This window comes from Xiphophorus hellerii, chromosome 6 (genome assembly GCF_003331165.1).
Source record: "Xiphophorus hellerii strain 12219 chromosome 6, Xiphophorus_hellerii-4.1, whole genome shotgun sequence".
Lineage (NCBI taxonomy): Eukaryota > Metazoa > Chordata > Actinopteri > Cyprinodontiformes > Poeciliidae > Xiphophorus > Xiphophorus hellerii.
The window spans coordinates 21,118,306-21,136,391 of NC_045677.1; the positions used below are offsets into that span (position 1 = coordinate 21,118,306).

The 18,086-nt window shown below is 36.5% G+C and overlaps 1 protein-coding gene across 1 annotated transcript in view; it reads right to left on the reverse strand.

Annotated features, from left to right (window-relative positions):
• Window positions 1-3,659: 3,659 nt before the first annotated feature.
• LOC116721112 (myosin IXb) overlaps window positions 3,660-18,086 on the reverse strand; it is a 35,885-nt gene continuing 21,458 nt past the window's right edge. The window contains 27 exon segments of the mRNA XM_032564627.1: window positions 3,660-3,783; window positions 3,884-4,016; window positions 4,083-4,188; window positions 4,289-4,355; window positions 4,357-4,418; window positions 5,162-5,354; window positions 5,464-5,537; window positions 6,805-6,916; window positions 7,000-7,041; window positions 7,139-7,309; window positions 7,389-7,496; window positions 7,621-7,802; window positions 9,408-9,484; window positions 9,590-9,693; window positions 11,226-11,423; window positions 11,656-11,725; window positions 12,823-13,134; window positions 14,238-14,335; window positions 15,180-15,329; window positions 15,581-15,703; window positions 16,198-16,308; window positions 16,405-16,446; window positions 16,448-16,486; window positions 16,629-16,751; window positions 17,607-17,646; window positions 17,734-17,820; window positions 17,905-17,980. Of these exon segments, the coding sequence (XP_032420518.1) occupies window positions 3,893-4,016; window positions 4,083-4,188; window positions 4,289-4,355; window positions 4,357-4,418; window positions 5,162-5,354; window positions 5,464-5,537; window positions 6,805-6,916; window positions 7,000-7,041; window positions 7,139-7,309; window positions 7,389-7,496; window positions 7,621-7,802; window positions 9,408-9,484; window positions 9,590-9,693; window positions 11,226-11,423; window positions 11,656-11,725; window positions 12,823-13,134; window positions 14,238-14,335; window positions 15,180-15,329; window positions 15,581-15,703; window positions 16,198-16,308; window positions 16,405-16,446; window positions 16,448-16,486; window positions 16,629-16,751; window positions 17,607-17,646; window positions 17,734-17,820; window positions 17,905-17,980 (2,891 nt within the window). The 3' untranslated portion in view covers window positions 3,660-3,783; window positions 3,884-3,892.

An 18,086-nucleotide genomic window follows, 5' to 3' on the forward strand; every position in this document is an offset into this window, starting at 1 on the left:
ATGCACAAAAATATTTACAAGTTTCAAAGTCAGCAATTGCTGTGTGGCAAAATTGATATTTATATTTCATTCTTGGCTAATAAATGTGCGAGTTATTATATAATTATGATTTCATTTTCAATCTTATTACATTTTATTCATTTAGTTTCTCATTGTTTCTTAGCTTCATTTTAAGACATTTATGTATTCCTATACATTTAGTTCCGGCAGTTTTGGTCCCTCCTAACAAATAAGCTATTTATTTGTTTCAGCTGGTAATATGGCAACCAAATGGACAACACCAGTTCTTTTCAAAATGTACACATTTAACGAAAAAAAGAGAAAAATGGATTACTTGCTTTGCCATGGCAAAAAGCACAGTTCAAGTAAAGACAGAATTTATTTCTAAAAAGTCTCAGAATAATTAATGTCAAACTACTAAAAAAAGTACTAAAAAAGTAAAGAAAAAAGAAAGAGAAATACAGTGAGATTCTTGATCACAGTGTCAGAATACGAGTACAATGTCAGCACATCTACAGTATAGTTACTACATTATATTTTTAACTACAAACAAAACAACCACCGGAAAAGAGAAAAGAAAAGGGGAGTTCAGATTCAACAGCGCCAACCCTATTCAACAATTTGTTCCACAGAACTGGTCCAAATCCCTCAGCTCCTTTACAAAATGTTCTGTAAAGTGATGGAATTAGCAGAATCTCCATATAAAGATCAGAAATAGTTCTGAGCATGTCTCATAAGAACCACGATAGAGCGGGTCAGCATGTCTTTCTCAGCAGCAATGACAAATGGAGTCTGTCAAACAAAGTGCTTTCAGGTGTTCAGATTATCAGAACGTGTGGAATTAGTGTCAGCTTCAATCTTCAGCGTCATCGATATAAGGGATGTCCAGGTCATCAAAGCTCCCATTAAAGGTCTTGCTGGTGAGCTGCTGCTGATTGTCGTCTGGGGAGAGAGAGTCTTGAGCAGTGCGACTCCTGACCGTCTGCGCCACGTCTGCAGGTTTAGCTGGGCATTTCGGTCTCGGCGCTCTTGACAGCTTCGTCACCTTTCCTGGTAACAGAGATGCAGCTTCAGTGAAAACATTTTTCACATGTGTAGTAATGAGAAACTTCCTGTTCCGGTGTGACTTTAGTTATTTATATAAACAGTAAACAAGAAGTCGTTTTTGTTCCAACCAATTCATCAAATCCGTTGGGATACAGAGGGTGTGAAGTCGGTATACTCTCACAACCCTCTGTAATAACCACTTTCTTCTTTCACATCCTGTGTAGCTTAATGACGCAGCGTGATGATACACCGGATATTTCAACACGCCACTGAGCAAAAACAAAATCTAATACCTTCAGAGGGTATTGGTTAGAATTAGTCGTAAAGAAAGGAACCGGAGAATGAGTTTAACGCCTGTGTTTGGTCAGTGCGAGTATGACTTCCTTTTTAAGAAACAAAAATTTTCCACTCTTTTCTTGGAACATTTTCTTTCAGCCTGAAGGTGGATGTGTTCATCACAGTTAATAGTTTGCTATGTTATCTATGATGGAAATGGAAAAAATGTGACCACGTGCCAAGGTGAGTAGTAACTGGTTACATTTAATCGAGTAATTAAAACAAACTTCCAGGAGTTTGATTTAACCACAAAGATACTTTCCACTTCAACTTAATATTGTGAAATAATGATATTTTGCACAGGATAACTGAAGACTGAGATTTTGATGCTGTAAGTTACGGATCGATAGGGTTTTACTGGCGTGGGACCCAAAAGGTTTTCAATGCGGCCTCCATTTTTAGCCAAAAGCAAATAAAAAAGGATCAGGAAAACGAAAAAAATTCTAATCATACTTTGGATCCCACTCATTTCTGTCCAAATCACAGAGATGCCTGTTCGCTTGGGATTAGTTTTATCACAGGAGTTTGGATGTTTGGATGGATGGATGGATGGATGGATAATTTGCAGGGAAATTTTTACTCTTCAAATTACTGACATGACCGATTTGCACAGGATTAATGACACAGAAAATCTCTGCAATTATTACAAATAGATGTGGTAAAATTAACCCCACATGAACAGAGCTTTACTTGTGTACAATTTCTGGCATTTCTGGAAGTACCAACTTCTTCTGAGTTTTTCTTTTTCAGAGAAATTTTATACCTACACTAGTTAGTGATTTTACTCTGAATAAATCCTGGAGAATGTAATTAATTCTTTGCTTGTATAAATGATACATTCAGATACTTTAATCTGAATACATTTAAATCTCATCAAGGAATTTTGGACATGTAAACGGCCATCAGAATAAAGGGTATGCCACGCTTTTCAAGTTGTTGTTTTAACATTTTTTTATATTTTTCTTTTGTTCCAAATATGCATACGTTGCTTTATAACCTTAAATTTGCTGTTGTAACATGAAAAAAGCCAAAAAGATAAAAGGGGGATGGACACTTTTGAAAGTATTTGTACAAACCCAGAAGAAGGTTGATGTACTTTACCTTTCTACTGACCTTCCAAGTCAACCCTGCCCAGCTGGTCCAGGCTGTCTGAGCTCACTGATGATGCAGAGTCCACGTTTTCAGAGTCCGAGTGTTCCTGCTCCAGTTCAGGTAACCTGATCGCTAAGTCCAACCTGCAAGGAAAAGACAAGACAACCACACAATGTTGCTTCAAATCTGTTCATTTCAGCAATTTAAGGAATAAAAAAATAACAGTGTATTACTTTTCTTGCTTGATTGATCTGATTCTTTCAATGATGGTCCTGTCGGACTCATCAGACTGCAGTGGATGTGGAACCTTCTGCTCAGCTGCGGGTTGAACCTTCAGGGACAACAGATGAAAAATAGCATCTTGGATAATTCTGGCACATTTACAGAAATGTTCATTATTGTGAATTGTTCCTCCCAATTAAATTAAAGGGGCAGTATTATGTCTTTTCCATGCAATCCAGTAAACATGTAAAAACAAAGCTACATATAGCAAATATGACTTAAACAAAATTTTACTTTGGAATTTAACGGCTTGAAATTGGACCTCCGTCTCTTTAAAAACACTTTTAAAAGCTCTTTCTGAAACTCTGCCTTCAGGAAGTCATCACAACATTCTCCTCTTCCTTTAACAATGTTTTTATAATGAGATCAGCTGATGAACAGTTAAACCAGGTGTTTGCTAATTGCTGCTGCTGCTAGTCTGAAGGAGCTGAGCGGAGGTGGTGGTGGTGGAGGGCTTCTCTGTGATAGCTTGAAAACTGACTGCTCCAAGGAGGAGCTGCAACCCGAAGGCGGAGCTAGGGCCACCCAGGTGTTCTGATCAGTTGAATGGTTGCCATGGAGATCGAAGGATTTCTCAAACATGCATGTAAGACTCTACATACTTTTTAAATGAGATAACATTATAACATAATGTAAAGCTTAAAAAGTGGATTTTTCAAAACACTGCCCCCTTAAAATTACAATTTCTGAAGGCTTGTCACTGATCTAGACAAAGATGGGAACAATGTCTTTGTCAGCAAGTGGTAGTTTTGTACAATCATTTAGAAAAAGAGATGCTAATGATAGAATGCATATTTTTTGATTGCATAGTAGTCAGAAGGATGCAGACGAGATCAGGATATTGTTTCCGGAAATTCAAATTACAATCAGAGGCCTTTTTGGTTGTGCCTCTGTGGTCTCACCGTATTTTGTCTCCTTAGTTTGAGTTTATGGACAGCCTGGGCCTCGGCATATTCCAGCTCCTGGATGTCTTGCATCTTCTCGTTGTAGCGCCTTAGCTGCTCATTGATCAGAATCTCCAAACACCTGCATGAAAAATTACGTTTTACAAACACTTATTGTAAGTCATTAAATAAACCATACCAGGATGAAAGGTTACAGTAGCGTGCTAGCTATGGTTACTTACAGGGTACTTTTAGGGCACATCCTTCATACAAAGTAAGGGGTCACTGGTATCAGCTGAGCGCAGGATGCAGGGAGCAAACACAATAGCCAGAGATGTTGGTGACATCTTATTGTGCTTCTCTTCCTTTGCAACCCTGAAATAGAAACTAGTTAAAATCTAAGGCCTTAATCACTTAAAGGAGAAGCAAGCGTCTTCTTACTTGACAAGGTGGAAAATAAGCCGCTCCAAAGTGTTGTAATTAGCAGGAGGAAGCTCATCGACCTTTTGGTATACAGCCCTTATTCTCTCTTGATTCTCTGGCAGCTCTGCATGTTGAGGAAAAGGGGAGTTAAAGGATTTTCAAATTATCTGAATTTCAAAACAAGCTTACAAACAGAACAGTAAAATATCTAAATGTTCTGTCACCGGCAGCATGCAGGAAGTCGTTGTAGAGAGAAAATGTTATGAGGGGTTCAGGAAGCTCTCTAAGCCAAGCGCTTGACGAGGCCGGTGATGGTGTGGATGGGGTAGTTATCCAAACAGGCATTTTCAGGATCTGATGGAGCAAGATTAGAGACTAAACTTAAACATTTAACTTTACAACATTTTACTACATACATATAGACACATACAGAGAAAAATCCAAAATAATAATAACAAAAAATCAAAAACAAATGAAAATGTAGTTACTTTTGTGAAATTCAAAAATTATATTTTTATAACAAATTTCATTAATATTATTTCATTTTTAAATGATCAAATCACAATTAATTTTCAAGTTTAAAAATCCTAAATGCATATAATTTATATTATTATTAACAATTATATAAATGCATAAATCATATGCCAATATATAATAACTTTTATTAATACATGAATATGCATTTTAATAGTTAAGTTCTTTATTTAAAAGAGAAAAAATACTAATTCTCAAATAAGTAGTGCCTAAACTTTTATTTATTCTTATCATTTTGCATTGTAAAAATAATCATAAAAAATACAAATATTCTATTTATGCGTTGTAAATCAGGATAAACTATGATAGGTAAGTTTTTGGATACCTAACGCTATTTTAATTTATTCATTTGTTTATCTCTTTAAGATGAAAGTAAAAAGGAAAAAAATGAACAACAAGGTGGCTCGTTACTGAAGTATAATAGAACCAGGACCTTAAAACAAAATAAGAAAAAAAAAAATTAAGTATGTATACAATTAAACATTTTTAAGTTAACTTCAACTGGGCTGACTAAAGTAAAAAAATAAAAAAGTTTAAAAGCTTGTGTGCAGAAACATTCTCACCAGTCTGCAGAATCTGGTGTAGCTCCTTCGCTCGGCAGGCTGCTCCAGACTTTCGGTAAATCCCCTCGGTGTAGAGGCCGTTCAGCTCCACATGCATCAGCAACAGCTCCACCACTTTGGGCACTGGGTTGGTTTTACTGGTCAGGACGCACACTTGAACTCCAAACTGTAGTGAGCCTGGCACACTGTCAACCTGGCACAAATAAAGACCAAGAGGAGTTATACTAACAAGAAGATTAGAGAAAAGGAAAATAATCTACTGATAAAGATTTAATAAGTTTTTAAAAAGGTTGAGCTCTCACCAGCCTGGAACGCCGTCTTGAGCAGTCTGTAATGATTTTGTCTAGACATTTCTTGTGACAAACGAACTTGCAGGCTAAAATGGAAAGAGATCACCTTTAGTTTTACATATAAATATAAACAGTCTGTTCTCACTGGAGCGCAAGTCCACACAGACATTTTTAAAATTCCAATTTGCTAAGTGGGAAAAATAATCTGAAGCCAAAACATTGATTTATAGAAAGTCTAAAAGCCACATTTATCAGCAACCCAGCTGTTGCACAGACAAGCAGGATTTTTGACCATTTCTCTTCACATAAAAGTCATTTCTTCTCTTTTTTTTCCTTTTCCATTCATCTCACGTGTTTTCTTCAGAATTAAGTCCATGAATTGAAACAACCATAAATGTTTGTTGACTTTATGTCCAGTGAACCATTTCTGTGATAATTTGGCCTTTGGATAACTTTAGACCATTAAACCTGCTGAAAGACACTATAGAGTTTTCTTGAAAATGTTTTCATATTTCACTCTAACAAGCTTCCCAAAGCCCACAGCATCACACATCCTCCGCCATAATTAACTTTTTTTTAGTATTCATGCTTGGATGTGTGTTCATTAGTCTCATCAGAGAAAAGCGACACTTTGGTCTGATGAGAAAGCACTTGTGCTCAATATGGAGTACTTTATTAAAATTGAAGAAAAGTTTATGCAAACGTAAATAATTCTTTTTGTGGAAACTGAGATAATTCACAATATTTCCATCAGTCCTCACCAGTTGGTGGTGGTAATTGACAATAAATCCACTGGGTTACTGTTTTTACCATCCCCCTCACTGCACATTAACCAAATTAACCAACACATTTTTCCGACTTGCACTGCATGCTCTCTCGCCTTTCCCATTTTGAACAGCATCAAACAGATAGTTATGATCCAGAAAAACTGCAAACTAATGAATTCCAACTGGAAGTTTCGCTACAATCAAATCAACTTAAAAAATACTAAAGAAAAAAACTAATTAAATAAAAAGTATAGTTTGTTGACATTTGTTTTATAAGAATTTATAGGAGCGCCATGAATTATGGCACCAAGGATTTTGCTAATATTAATTTCTCAAGTAGTATTAATTGAGAAATTAATATAGTCCCAAGCCAAAACATTGACATTTCTTGTGTTTTCCCCTCACGGCAATAAATGTACTCAAATGTTGATTCTTCAAAATGTTCCAGTGTGAGATTACATAACAGCAATAAAACATTAACTTATTTTGTAACTTTATACACATTTAACCAGGTCTACCAATAGGTTACCTGTGTTTGCATACTTTAAAAAATAACAGAGATATTATACACAGACCGTCTACTCACCGCTGCACATGCAAGCTTTCTCCATTCCCCAGATGAAGGAATTACACAAGTCACACGACTGCATGATGTTCACCTGGTATGTGCTGAACAGATGATCCAGAGGATTATCAATCTGCAGACAAAAATTACAGAAACAACTTCAGTTTATTCAATATGTTCATTAGGAATAAACTCAAGAGAAGATGTTTAACTTACACATTTCTCATTTGTCTTCCTCTTCTTTCCCGTCCCGGTAGTCTGAATGAAGGGAGAAGTTAATTCTCTGACAGAACTAAAAAAAGATCTTTACTCTCTCCCTGGTTTGAAGCCTGATAAATGAAAACATAAAATCTACCTTGGCTGGTTCGGACTCCCCTCGTTTTTTTTCGGCTCTGATGAATCCGTCCAGCACAGACTGGAACAAGTTGACCACCAGAGAGACCTCTGACTTCTTACTCCGTCCTGCCAATGCACTCACTTTGTTACGGTAGCCATTCATTAGGCTTTTGTAGCAAACTTTGGGCTTCTATGGGTCAAAAAATTCATAAGAATTTGTTAAATAAAACTAAAAAAGAAACAACTAGAAAGTCTTAAAAGTGACTTACTTGTAAGGAATACATGCTTTTGATGGTTTCCCTGAACTCCATAGTGGCAGAGAGGAAAATGCCCTCCGTTACGGACAGTTCTTTCACTCTTGATTGCAGCTCATTCACCTGACAAAGTGATAAAATTATAAATTACAAGATGACGGGATGCAGGAGAATAATTCAAAGAGCAGCACAAAACGGGCCTCAAGCTATTTGTCTCAAAACCAACGCTGTTAAATGGTTATCACACCTGATTCCCAAGGAACTCGTCAAGGTTTCGCAGTTCGTTGGGATCGGTGATCTCGCGATCCAGAGACGCATCTGCCTCAAGCGCTCGTGTGGCTCGGCTGATTTGAGGAAATTTTCGCTGGACCCTCGATTCGTTGGAACTAGGCATTTGGTAAGATGGTGGGGAGAATCTTGGCAACGTTACTGCAGATGAGAGACACGAAATGAGACGATATGTGTTCACATGAGAAGATTTGTGTTCACATGAGAAGATTTGTGTTCACATGAGAAACTTGTGGCAAAAATAAAAATATATGTACAAGTGCATGCAACTAAAGCCCATTTTGCACTGCACAGCCCGACCCAGGAAAGTCTGGCTTCAAAGCAGGGCTGATTGCTGATTGTTTTTGCATTAGCACTTCCAGCCCGGATCAGATGAACGTCTGTCATTTTAACATGTGGTGTCAAAAAATCATAACCTATTCTTCCCCGTAAATTTTTAAATGATAGTAATGACAGAATATTCAATTGTATTTTATTTTCTTTCGGTTAAAATAATTTTAAACAAGCTGAACGAACGATCCACATTAAGTCACCAGATTAAACAGATAAAAATGCATCTATTTTCCGCAGTTAAAGGTAAGAAGATTTATGTTCTTATACGTAAGTCAGTATGATAAGTCAGTATGATTAGAAAGATGATATCCAATATTGCATTATGGAGAAGGTGTCTAACCATTGGTAACCATGGAGACAATGACGAACCGTCATGTAGCGTAGCATGTATGGAGAAAAAACTGGTTAGCATTTTATAAGTTTTTAAGGTTGCTCCGGTGTAAAGAGAAACGCTGTTTATGGCGTAGTGAAATAAATAATGTGCCGTGAATTCAAGCAAAGTCGGTAATTTGATCAACACATCGGAAGTGAGGGAGGAAGTATGATGGGTCGGTTTCTAAGCTAGCTGTTTCCAACTTTTGTAAATACGGCCGTCTATGAGCCCCAGCCAGGTGTGTTACGTTCACAGACAAATTAGCTCGACTCAGACAAGGAGAAATCATGAATAAACTGGCAAAAACAACTTTGGAAAACAATTTCATTTGCTCTGCCTCTCACTTCCAAACGCCCGTCATGGCGCCTCGAATGATTATGTGACGCAGTTGCAAACGGTCAATACAGATAGGATGTTTTTGTGCCTCCTTAACCACTTTCAGCCTAAATGTGGAGAATTTTTCCATGAGGAGAAAAAATACTCAGGTTTATTTATCTATCTAGATCTTATGAACAGCTTGAAAGGATATAGAAGAGGTGGATTTTCTGTGCAGAACACAGTACAACCCCAATAGTGTGATTTTCATATGCACATATTTTTAGGCAAGTACAATCAAGTGGAATCATGCATACAAAATGCAAAATCAGTGTTTTTTAAAATCTCTCTGATTTATGAGTCACACTGAAACAATTTTAAACTTAAACCATAAATGCTTGGAGTGAATTTTATGTCTATCAGTTTGTTGAAAATATATTTACTGTGGAAAAATATTAGCATGTTCAATATTTGTTTTCTCCACTGTAGAGAAAGTGGGCATACTACTGTATAAGCCAAAAACTGTACCTCATTTCTTTCACTTAAATAATTTGATTTGTGGCCATTTTCTACCTTATACAATTCAATAAATCTGACCATGCATCTTCTTAATGTTGTGTTTTAGCCAAAATATAATTGGTCAAAGTTATGCAAAAGATAAAATATTTACTGGAGCTGTGCATAAGGCATCAGTATTCAAATAACTCAAATAATTACAGATTTACCATGCTTATCAACTGGAGATTCAGTGTTTGAAGATTTGTGCGCCCGTCTCCCCAGGAGTTTACCAAAAAACCCAATCCTGCAAAGGAAGATCATCAGAGTAAATTTTGTACGGCATCACATAAATATTATATAATTTTTAACTCAAAATGTTGAAATCATTAAATGAAGCAAATGATTTTACTTCTCGGGAGTCGTAAATGATTGGTTTGAGCCTTGAAGATCGGTGTCTTCACAGCCTGGTCTGGCTGGAAGGCTGTACCTTGAACAGTCCGGTTCTGATACCATCTGTAGCAACAAGAGAACACAAATGTTCTGCAAATTAAAGTACAGAAGCGATTAACAAAAATCCCAATCTGAAAACTTAAACAGTTCTCGTTCATTTCTCAACTGGAAGTTTACGTTCTCCCACTCCACTTTGTTGCTTCAGCTGTTTTTACCAGCAGCTCCTCCACCAGAACCGCAACCCAGACCAGGAAATAAAAACAGAACTACACCATCTCCATCCGTCATGCAAAGACAGTTTCCTCCCACCAGCAGATTTTTTTACAATCTGTATGAAAGTGTTATTTGTGCAGACACGGGTTAGTAATACGTACTATTTTTCCACTTTTATAGTACTGATTTTGTTGTATTTTACAATATGGCTGCTTGGAAACAAAGCACAGACCAAGCATGGTACTGTGCAACTATGTCAGCTAATTTAGTAAGATGTATGCAAGCACTTTAAAATATATGAAAGAGCTGAATCAAATCAAACATATAGAAGTTTAATACACTGCAAAAACACAAAAGTCTTACCAAATATTTTTCATCTCAATTCTCATGCAAATAACTTAACGCTTGAAACTAGACAAAACTAACTTACAAGTAAGTTTTCAGCAAGATATATAGGAGCTTTTATTAAGTCAATAGTTCCTTGATATTGATTAAAAGAGTACTAGTTCCACTGGCAGAAACATTTCACTTGCAACATGGGGAAAACATCTTTTTATAAGAAACTAGACAAAAAATACTTAGTAACTTTTTATGTTTTTGTAGTGTGAAAAAGCAAAACCTATCCAACAATGTTTGATAATATTCCAAAAAATGTTTTGTGACAGAGAGGGGGGCTATAATTTACAACAACAACATATCAGAACAACTAAAAAGAGTTTTGTATATCAATGTGTGGGGTAGATGGATTAAGCACAAATATAAACCAGCTTAAAAAACTGGAAATATGTTATATAGGATGGGTTTCTCAAAAGCCAAAAAGGCTACTATTGACGTTATAAATGTGTAAATAAATGTATTGTCAACAATGAGAACATGAGGTTTAAGCATCATTTAATGTGGGAATTATTCAAGGGTTTATCTGGTGTGGAGAGACTAAAATGTTGATATTATAAGATCTTATCTTCTACCAGCTCCTTTTCAAACAAATTGTGTAAAATTGCATTTGTCTTGTCATTTTTGTTCTGTTTTTACTTTTTAATGTCTGCTTGAAACAAATAACGGTTGTATCAATGGTTATTAAGCACATTTTAATCATAAGAAATAGACTGATATCAAAGCTACTTGTCATTCTGCGTAAACCTAATCTGTGCCTGCTGACTCTGGTGCTCAAGTCAGAAAGACGAAAAGTTCAGAAATGAGCACTGGAAATGGACTTCGACAGTTCCAAAGTTCTGGAAAGCAGCCGCTCATGTTCCAGTTGAGTGAAAGATAGAGCTCCAAGAATAATGCAAGGTATCCAGCTAGTCCACATGGGATTTTTGCATGCAGGGTCGTTGTTGAGAGGAGAGCGGTGGGAGTGAAGCTTCCCTTTAGGTCAGTACCTTGACCTGGGAATTGAGGGGCCAGACATCCATGACACTGGCTGAGCCCGTCAGGGTGGGCACAGTGGGGCTGATGGGAGGCAGTGGAAAGTTCCAGTACTCATTCTCCTTGGAGCCCCCAAAGTTATACACCAAACCGCTGCGGGCGTAGGCTAAGCGCCGCTTGTGTTTTTTCGGCTTGCGGAGACGAGCCCTTCCCTGACAGGGCCAGAGAAAGGGACAAGGCTCAAACTGGGATGACGCTACATGCTTAAAACCTCCAGTTAGGAGTTTGCCTTGATGACAAAACTTAGCGTCCTGAACACAGAGAGGTCTATTACAAACCAACAAACATGTTATGAATAACACAGGAGAGAAGAGAGAAAAAAATCCAAGGCTTGACATTTGATGCATGCTCTAGATTATGAAATATTACTAACGCCAAGCTTACCATTTTGGGACTGGAGGAGCTTTCGCAGCCAGAGGAGCTCGACAGTTCATCAACAGAAACTGCTTTACGACTTTATTTTTATTTGAGAAGGAAACAAAAAACAAAGTGAAAAACTTTTTTCAGATTTCAGTTGATTCTATAAAGTGACAAAATAAAAAACATTAAATGGTGACAACACAGGAAAAGCAAGGTAGCAAAATCAGAGGTGGGTAGTAACTAACTACATACTCAATTACATTCAGTAGAGTAACTTTTTGGGAAAACCCCCCCCTAATACTTTCAAGAATATTTTTACTGCACCACAATTTTTACTTTTACTTGAGTAATATTATTATGAAGTACTGCTGCTAAACTTGAGTAAAATTTCAGGATATTCTATCGGTTGTGAGTAGCTTTACTGAATATATTTTAACCAAAAGTGCATCAGATGCAGACACAAGTCTATACTTTATGTTAATGGAGACTTCTTGGTTAAGTACAACAGGCTTTGTTGTTCTAATGTTTCTCTATCTGCTGAGCCTGTTGGAGGCCAAGTGAATAAAACACAATATAATGTCATTGGTAGTACTCAACTCACTACAAGTACTAGTTTCATATGTTTTACTTTGAAAAAAAATTTAAACTATTTTTATTTTGTAATTATTTAATTTGTTTGAACTAGTGCTTTAATTTTAGGCTTAAAGACATCAAAATTTGTGCATAATTTTATATTTTTAGATTATCTGATGACATTGAATCTGATTTTATGATCAATTATTCTGTACTTGAGTAGCCTTTTTACCAAATACTTTTTTACTCTCACTTGAATAGCTTCTTGGAAGGCTACTTTTTAATTTTACCTGAGTAAAAATATGTTAACGTAGTGCTACTCTTACTTGAGCACATATTTTGTGTACTCTTCCTTCCTCTGAGCAAAACGATGCATTATTCCACATCTTTGATCCCAAAACACACACACTACCCAACCCTGGAATGCATCTAAAGTGACACATACCTCAAAGATGTAAAACAAAATCTACTTTTTTCCCCCTCATGTTTAGTTGTGAACGTTGAAGTATTTGTCAAAATGGGAGGATAAATGCCAAGATAGGAAATAGCATCTCTACCGTAGCAGACATATTATGTAGAAAAGGGTTGCATGTTTATGGCAAACACAATAAAACTTACAACACGTCATCTCTCCTATCTCTCCTTCGATGTACTTCAGGACTTGATGTGTCTGTCAGATCGTCTTCACTGGATCTCTCCCTCATGCCGTCATTGCCCATGTATTGCTTGCACATTGAAGGGTTACTGCTGCCAACTTTGTGGTCCAGGGGGACGGAGAAGGGTCTGTTCAGCTGGGGAACAGATGCTTTGCCGTCGCCTATCTGCTTGCTCTCGTCCTTCTTTGCGGCCTGGTTGTTGGCTGGATCTGGCGATTGGCTCTTGATGACACAATCCAAGTTTTGCTGCCTGTTCAAAGTATGTTTCATTGAACTGTTGGCAAGAAGCATCAAATAAGACCCATGTGACAGAAGTTTGACTCAAGCTTTTCATCAGTTAACAAGTAAAAAGAGTCTAGTTTCTAGTGCAAATATTTTAGTATACATAAAACTACAGTTCATATTTCTTGTTGAAAAGTTACTTGTAAATTAGTTTTATCTCATTTCAAGTGTACTAAAATATTTGCACTAGAAACTAGATAAAAATACTTGGTAAGATTTTGTGTTTTTGAAGTGAAGGCAAGCTAACCAAGGTTGGTCGGATCAACTCACTCACTCATTCTCTGGTTACCTAGCAACTCACTCACTTATTCTTTGGTTACCTAGCAACAACCTGTGGAGTGAGTTGTGCAGTAGCAATTTAAGGTTTTGCCACCATGCCTCAAAACTGCTTAAAAATAGTAATAATAATAAAAAATGACTTGAAGTGAAAACTGAATAAAACAGGAACGGTCACCTCACTTTAGATATTTAAAACAAAGAAAAATTGATCAATAATTATGGATATTGACTGATATTAACTGCCAATATTTTTAAATGTTTCTCACCAATACATTTTAGAGCACTTTATGCTTTCCTCTGTTGACAAACTCTAGAGAGATACAGATTAAACTTTGTTAGCATCTTCTAACTCCACCAAGACTATGAAAATCTACTTGAATGACCATATTATTATTATTATTATTATTATTATTATTATTATTATTATTATTATTATTGTGCTTGACTGGGCAGCAAATTACCCTGACCTATAAATCTCAGTCAGAATCAAGGGAGGATTGTCAAAAGAAAAATGATAGACCCCAGACCAAACAATGCAGCCCAGGCTGATTTTGTCCATGCTTTGCTGTACTGGTGCAGTAATTCATGGAAAAACAGCCATAAGATACTGAATATACTTTTCAATAGTGTATTCTACATCTGCATTAAAATCTTATTCATTTATAAAAAAACAGAAAATCACCTTGATTAGTGCTCTGATTTTAAGAGAAAATGTTTGCATCAACAGTAAACCAAAATCATTTAAATTACCATAAATTATCCTTCCAAAAATATGATTGTGAAGTCTAAATAGTATAAGCCTCCTAGTCATAGTACCTGGCTTCATCCTGAGAACTGCAACAGGAAATACGCCACGCCGTCTGGATTACTGTTGCTGCTCGGTTTTGCTTCTCAAAAAACTCCCGCCAGCTCCTCTAAAACAACAACAAATACAGTTTGATGTTTACTCTGTGGTCAAACTCTCCGTTTGTTCTTTGATATCATCTTAGTTTAGTATATACGTACTTATATTTGCATCTAAATTTAGAACTGAGGTAGTTTTGTACATTTTTTATTATGATTGTAGAGTTCCTTGCAGAAGTATTCACACCCACTGAACTTTTTCACATTTTTTCACATTAGAACCTAAAAATGTTTCTGTATTTTATTGGGATTTCATGTGATAGATTAGGGACTGCACAGTGGCACAGTTGGTAGCACTGTTGCCTTGAAGCAAGAAGGTCTGCATGGAGTTTGCATGCGTGCGTGGGTTCTCTCTGGGTACTCCAGCTTCCTCTCACAGTCCAAAAACATGACTGTCAGGTTAATTGGTCCCTAGGTCTGAGTGTGTGCGTGCATAATTGTTTCTCTGTGTTGCCCTGCGACAGACTGGCAACCTGTCCGAGGTGTACCCTGCCTCTTGCCCGAAACGTTCGCTGGAGATAGACACCAGCACCCTTTCAGACCCCACTAGGGACAAAGGTGTACAGAAAGCGGATGGATGGATGTGATAGATTAATATGGAGTAGTGTTAAAGTATGAAGGGACAGGAAACAGACAAACCAACATTTATTTTCTACAATAACATCTCTTGAAATAACATATCCATGGTTCACAGTGTTAGTTTTCAGTTGTCGTTTTACATCCCAATTCTTTAAACTTTTCCACATCGTTATACCTAATCTAGCTGCTGTCAGTTTTATATTCAATTAATATGAATAATTCTGCATATATAATAGGATGTTGTATTTTGTCGTTTCTGTAAGAAAGCAGCTGTACCTGGATGATCATGGTGGCATCCTTCTTTTGCAGAAAGTGCATCCTTATGAGAGAGGAGCGGAACCAGCGCTGCAGGGTGACAATCCGTCGCATCACTTCTTTGTTCAGAGTGCTCTGGAGTAGCTGACGCTCCTTTTCTTTCAGAAAAACCTGAGCAGATTGAAGGCAGGACTAAGTCATGTGGAGCCGGGTCATGTTTTAGCTAAGGCTAACCCTTTGCTTTTGTGTTATTTCCAACTGAATTTTATGTGTTTCTGCACCTGAAGATACATTTCCATAATAAAACAAAAAGATTATTTCAAGTCTACAAATCCACTAAATAAATATCTAAAAAAAAAACAAAGATGGAAAGTATGAGCAATAATCTGGATAAGAAAATGAAAGAAAGCAGTGTTATATACTTTAGTTCTTCCTATTTGGTAGGTGCTCTTTTCCAATCTCATCTTCTCAAACAGCTCAGTTATGTCCTGTGGGGATCCAGTCGTTCCTTTTGGAAGCAAAATCCCAAACTTCTCAACAAATTCCTGTTAACAGGGAAAAAAATTATAGTAGAGTTCAGAAAATCATCTACCTCCATATTTATTGGTCCCTTTGGTTAACATGTGTAAAAAGTCTTAGTAAGTGGCTGCCCTGTTGTTAAAACTGAAAATAATTCCTTTATGGTGATTTTTTTTCGCCATGTTATAAGTGAACTAGTACTTTTTGTCAATATTAAGGAATTATTGACTTAAAACAAGCTCCAATATCTTGCTTAAAACGTGAACTTGTAAATTAGTTTTGTCTTATTTTAAGAGTACTAAGGCAAAATAGATCACAAATATTTGGTAAGATATGAGGCTATTAAAGTGCACACAAAATAAATGTAGTCAAATTAAAAAATATTGATTATTTTCTAAACCTTTCAGTGTTACTGCTTCTAAAACATGAATTTATTCTAAGGATTTTTACAAATATTTACCAGACAGGCCAATAAATGTAGAGGGTGCCGTACATAAATTGTTTTAAATGAATCACCTACCTTAAATGTGTATTTAGCTTTGTAGCTTGACTTCTGCATGTGAATCATCTGCAGTATGCCAGTGTACTTGATTTGATTTAGCACCACTTCATCATCAAAGTGCAGCTGTTTCTATAAAATCAAGACAAGATGCTCAGTCATCATCTGTCCTGATAACAAAAAGAAAAAATCTGCAGTACGCGGCTGAAAATTAATAAATGTCGTCACCTTTTCAGCATTAGAGCGAAGACAGAAAATGAAGAAAGGCTCCTGCTTTCCCAATCGTCTCAATCAGTTTTCCGAATGAGGTCTGTGAGATAAATACATGCAGAGACCAAATATGGTTTTAGGTCTCAAACTATAGAAATGATCAAGAGTGAAAACATCCAGCAAGGTTTTGGCTATCATCATATTTAATAATGCTGTTTCACAGAATTGCAGGGAAGAAAAACCTGAAACTGAGCGCCAACTGTGGGTGGATCTGCTCGCCGGTGAGGGTGGAAGACAGATTTGCTCGTTCTGTCGTGCTTCATCAGACCAACGATGTGATGGAGTGAACTCAAACTCACGAGGTTCTGGTTGATGAAAGACAAAATAAGATAATGAGGATAAACACAAGAGGAGCTCTGAATGTTTACGTGTGCAGCAAGGTGCAGATGTTTTCACAACCGTTGATCTTATTCACGCTTTTAAACCAGAGAGTCCAATGACGTAAATATATTTTCTTGAGATTTTATGTGACAGAACAACACCAAGTTGCATAACTGTGAAGTGGGATGAAATTGAAACTGGGTTTCCTTTCTTTTCCTTTTGCAAAAATATATAAATAAAAATATCTTCCATTTGCATTTCCCTGATTTCAGCTTTCAGCTGACTGACAGCAGGAAGGTTTTGGGTACATTTTGAAAGTATGTACCCAATATAAATAGCTCAAACTCAGACTGAATGGAGATTGAATATAACAATCTATTCTGTTTCCATCAGCTGCCAAAGAAAGGGATTCCACAGCATTATTCTGTCATCACCATGTTTCATCATAGGAATGGTATGTTCAGAGTGACGTGCCGTTTTAGTATTGCATAACACAGATTAGGCCAACAAGGTATTTTATATTAGGACAGATTATTATAATTCACCACTAACAGATTTCTGATTAAAGATTAATATTTCTGAATTATGGATTTCTGCAGCTCTTTCAAAATAAAGTGGAGAAATAAATGGCATCCACACTTTTCAGATGTTTTTTTTTTTTTTATTAAATAATTTTTCTTCCAATTTCCTGATAAGTGTCCACTTTATGTGTTTGTCAACTTAAAGATCCAAAGACATAGCACAAAGTTAGTGGCTATAACATTAAAAATGTGTCTAATTAGTATGAATTGCAAAGCACTGCAGGATAAAGATTTCATTTTAGTTTGGCTACTTTTTACCTTTGGAATGATCTGCTTTTGTCGACTACCTCTATTTTTCCTGCAGAAAAAATATGGAAATATTAGGTTAAAACATTCAGACAAACATTTTCTGAGTTGTGAAGCTAACAACATATCATCTATTCACTTTTTCTCTTCATAATTGACAAAGATGTCCTCAAACATATCGAGCGATTGTTCATCAGAGCAATCAAAGGAGAAATCCAGGGTAAAGCTGGTGTGGGAAGAAACAAGAGAAAAGTTATTACTATAGGTCAAAGTATATCGAACCCTAATTATTATAAGTAGTAATAATTACCCAGACAGTCTCTCCAGATAACTGCTGCGCCTTTTTAAAGCTGAGATTGGTGTCCGTGGGGTTTGTTTTGGAGTAGCTAAGATGAAAGTTTAACAATAATTTAAATTATTTTACACAAAATGCAAGTTATGCAATGCATATACTAATTGAGTCACTTGGAAAATTCAGTACAGCCCTACAAA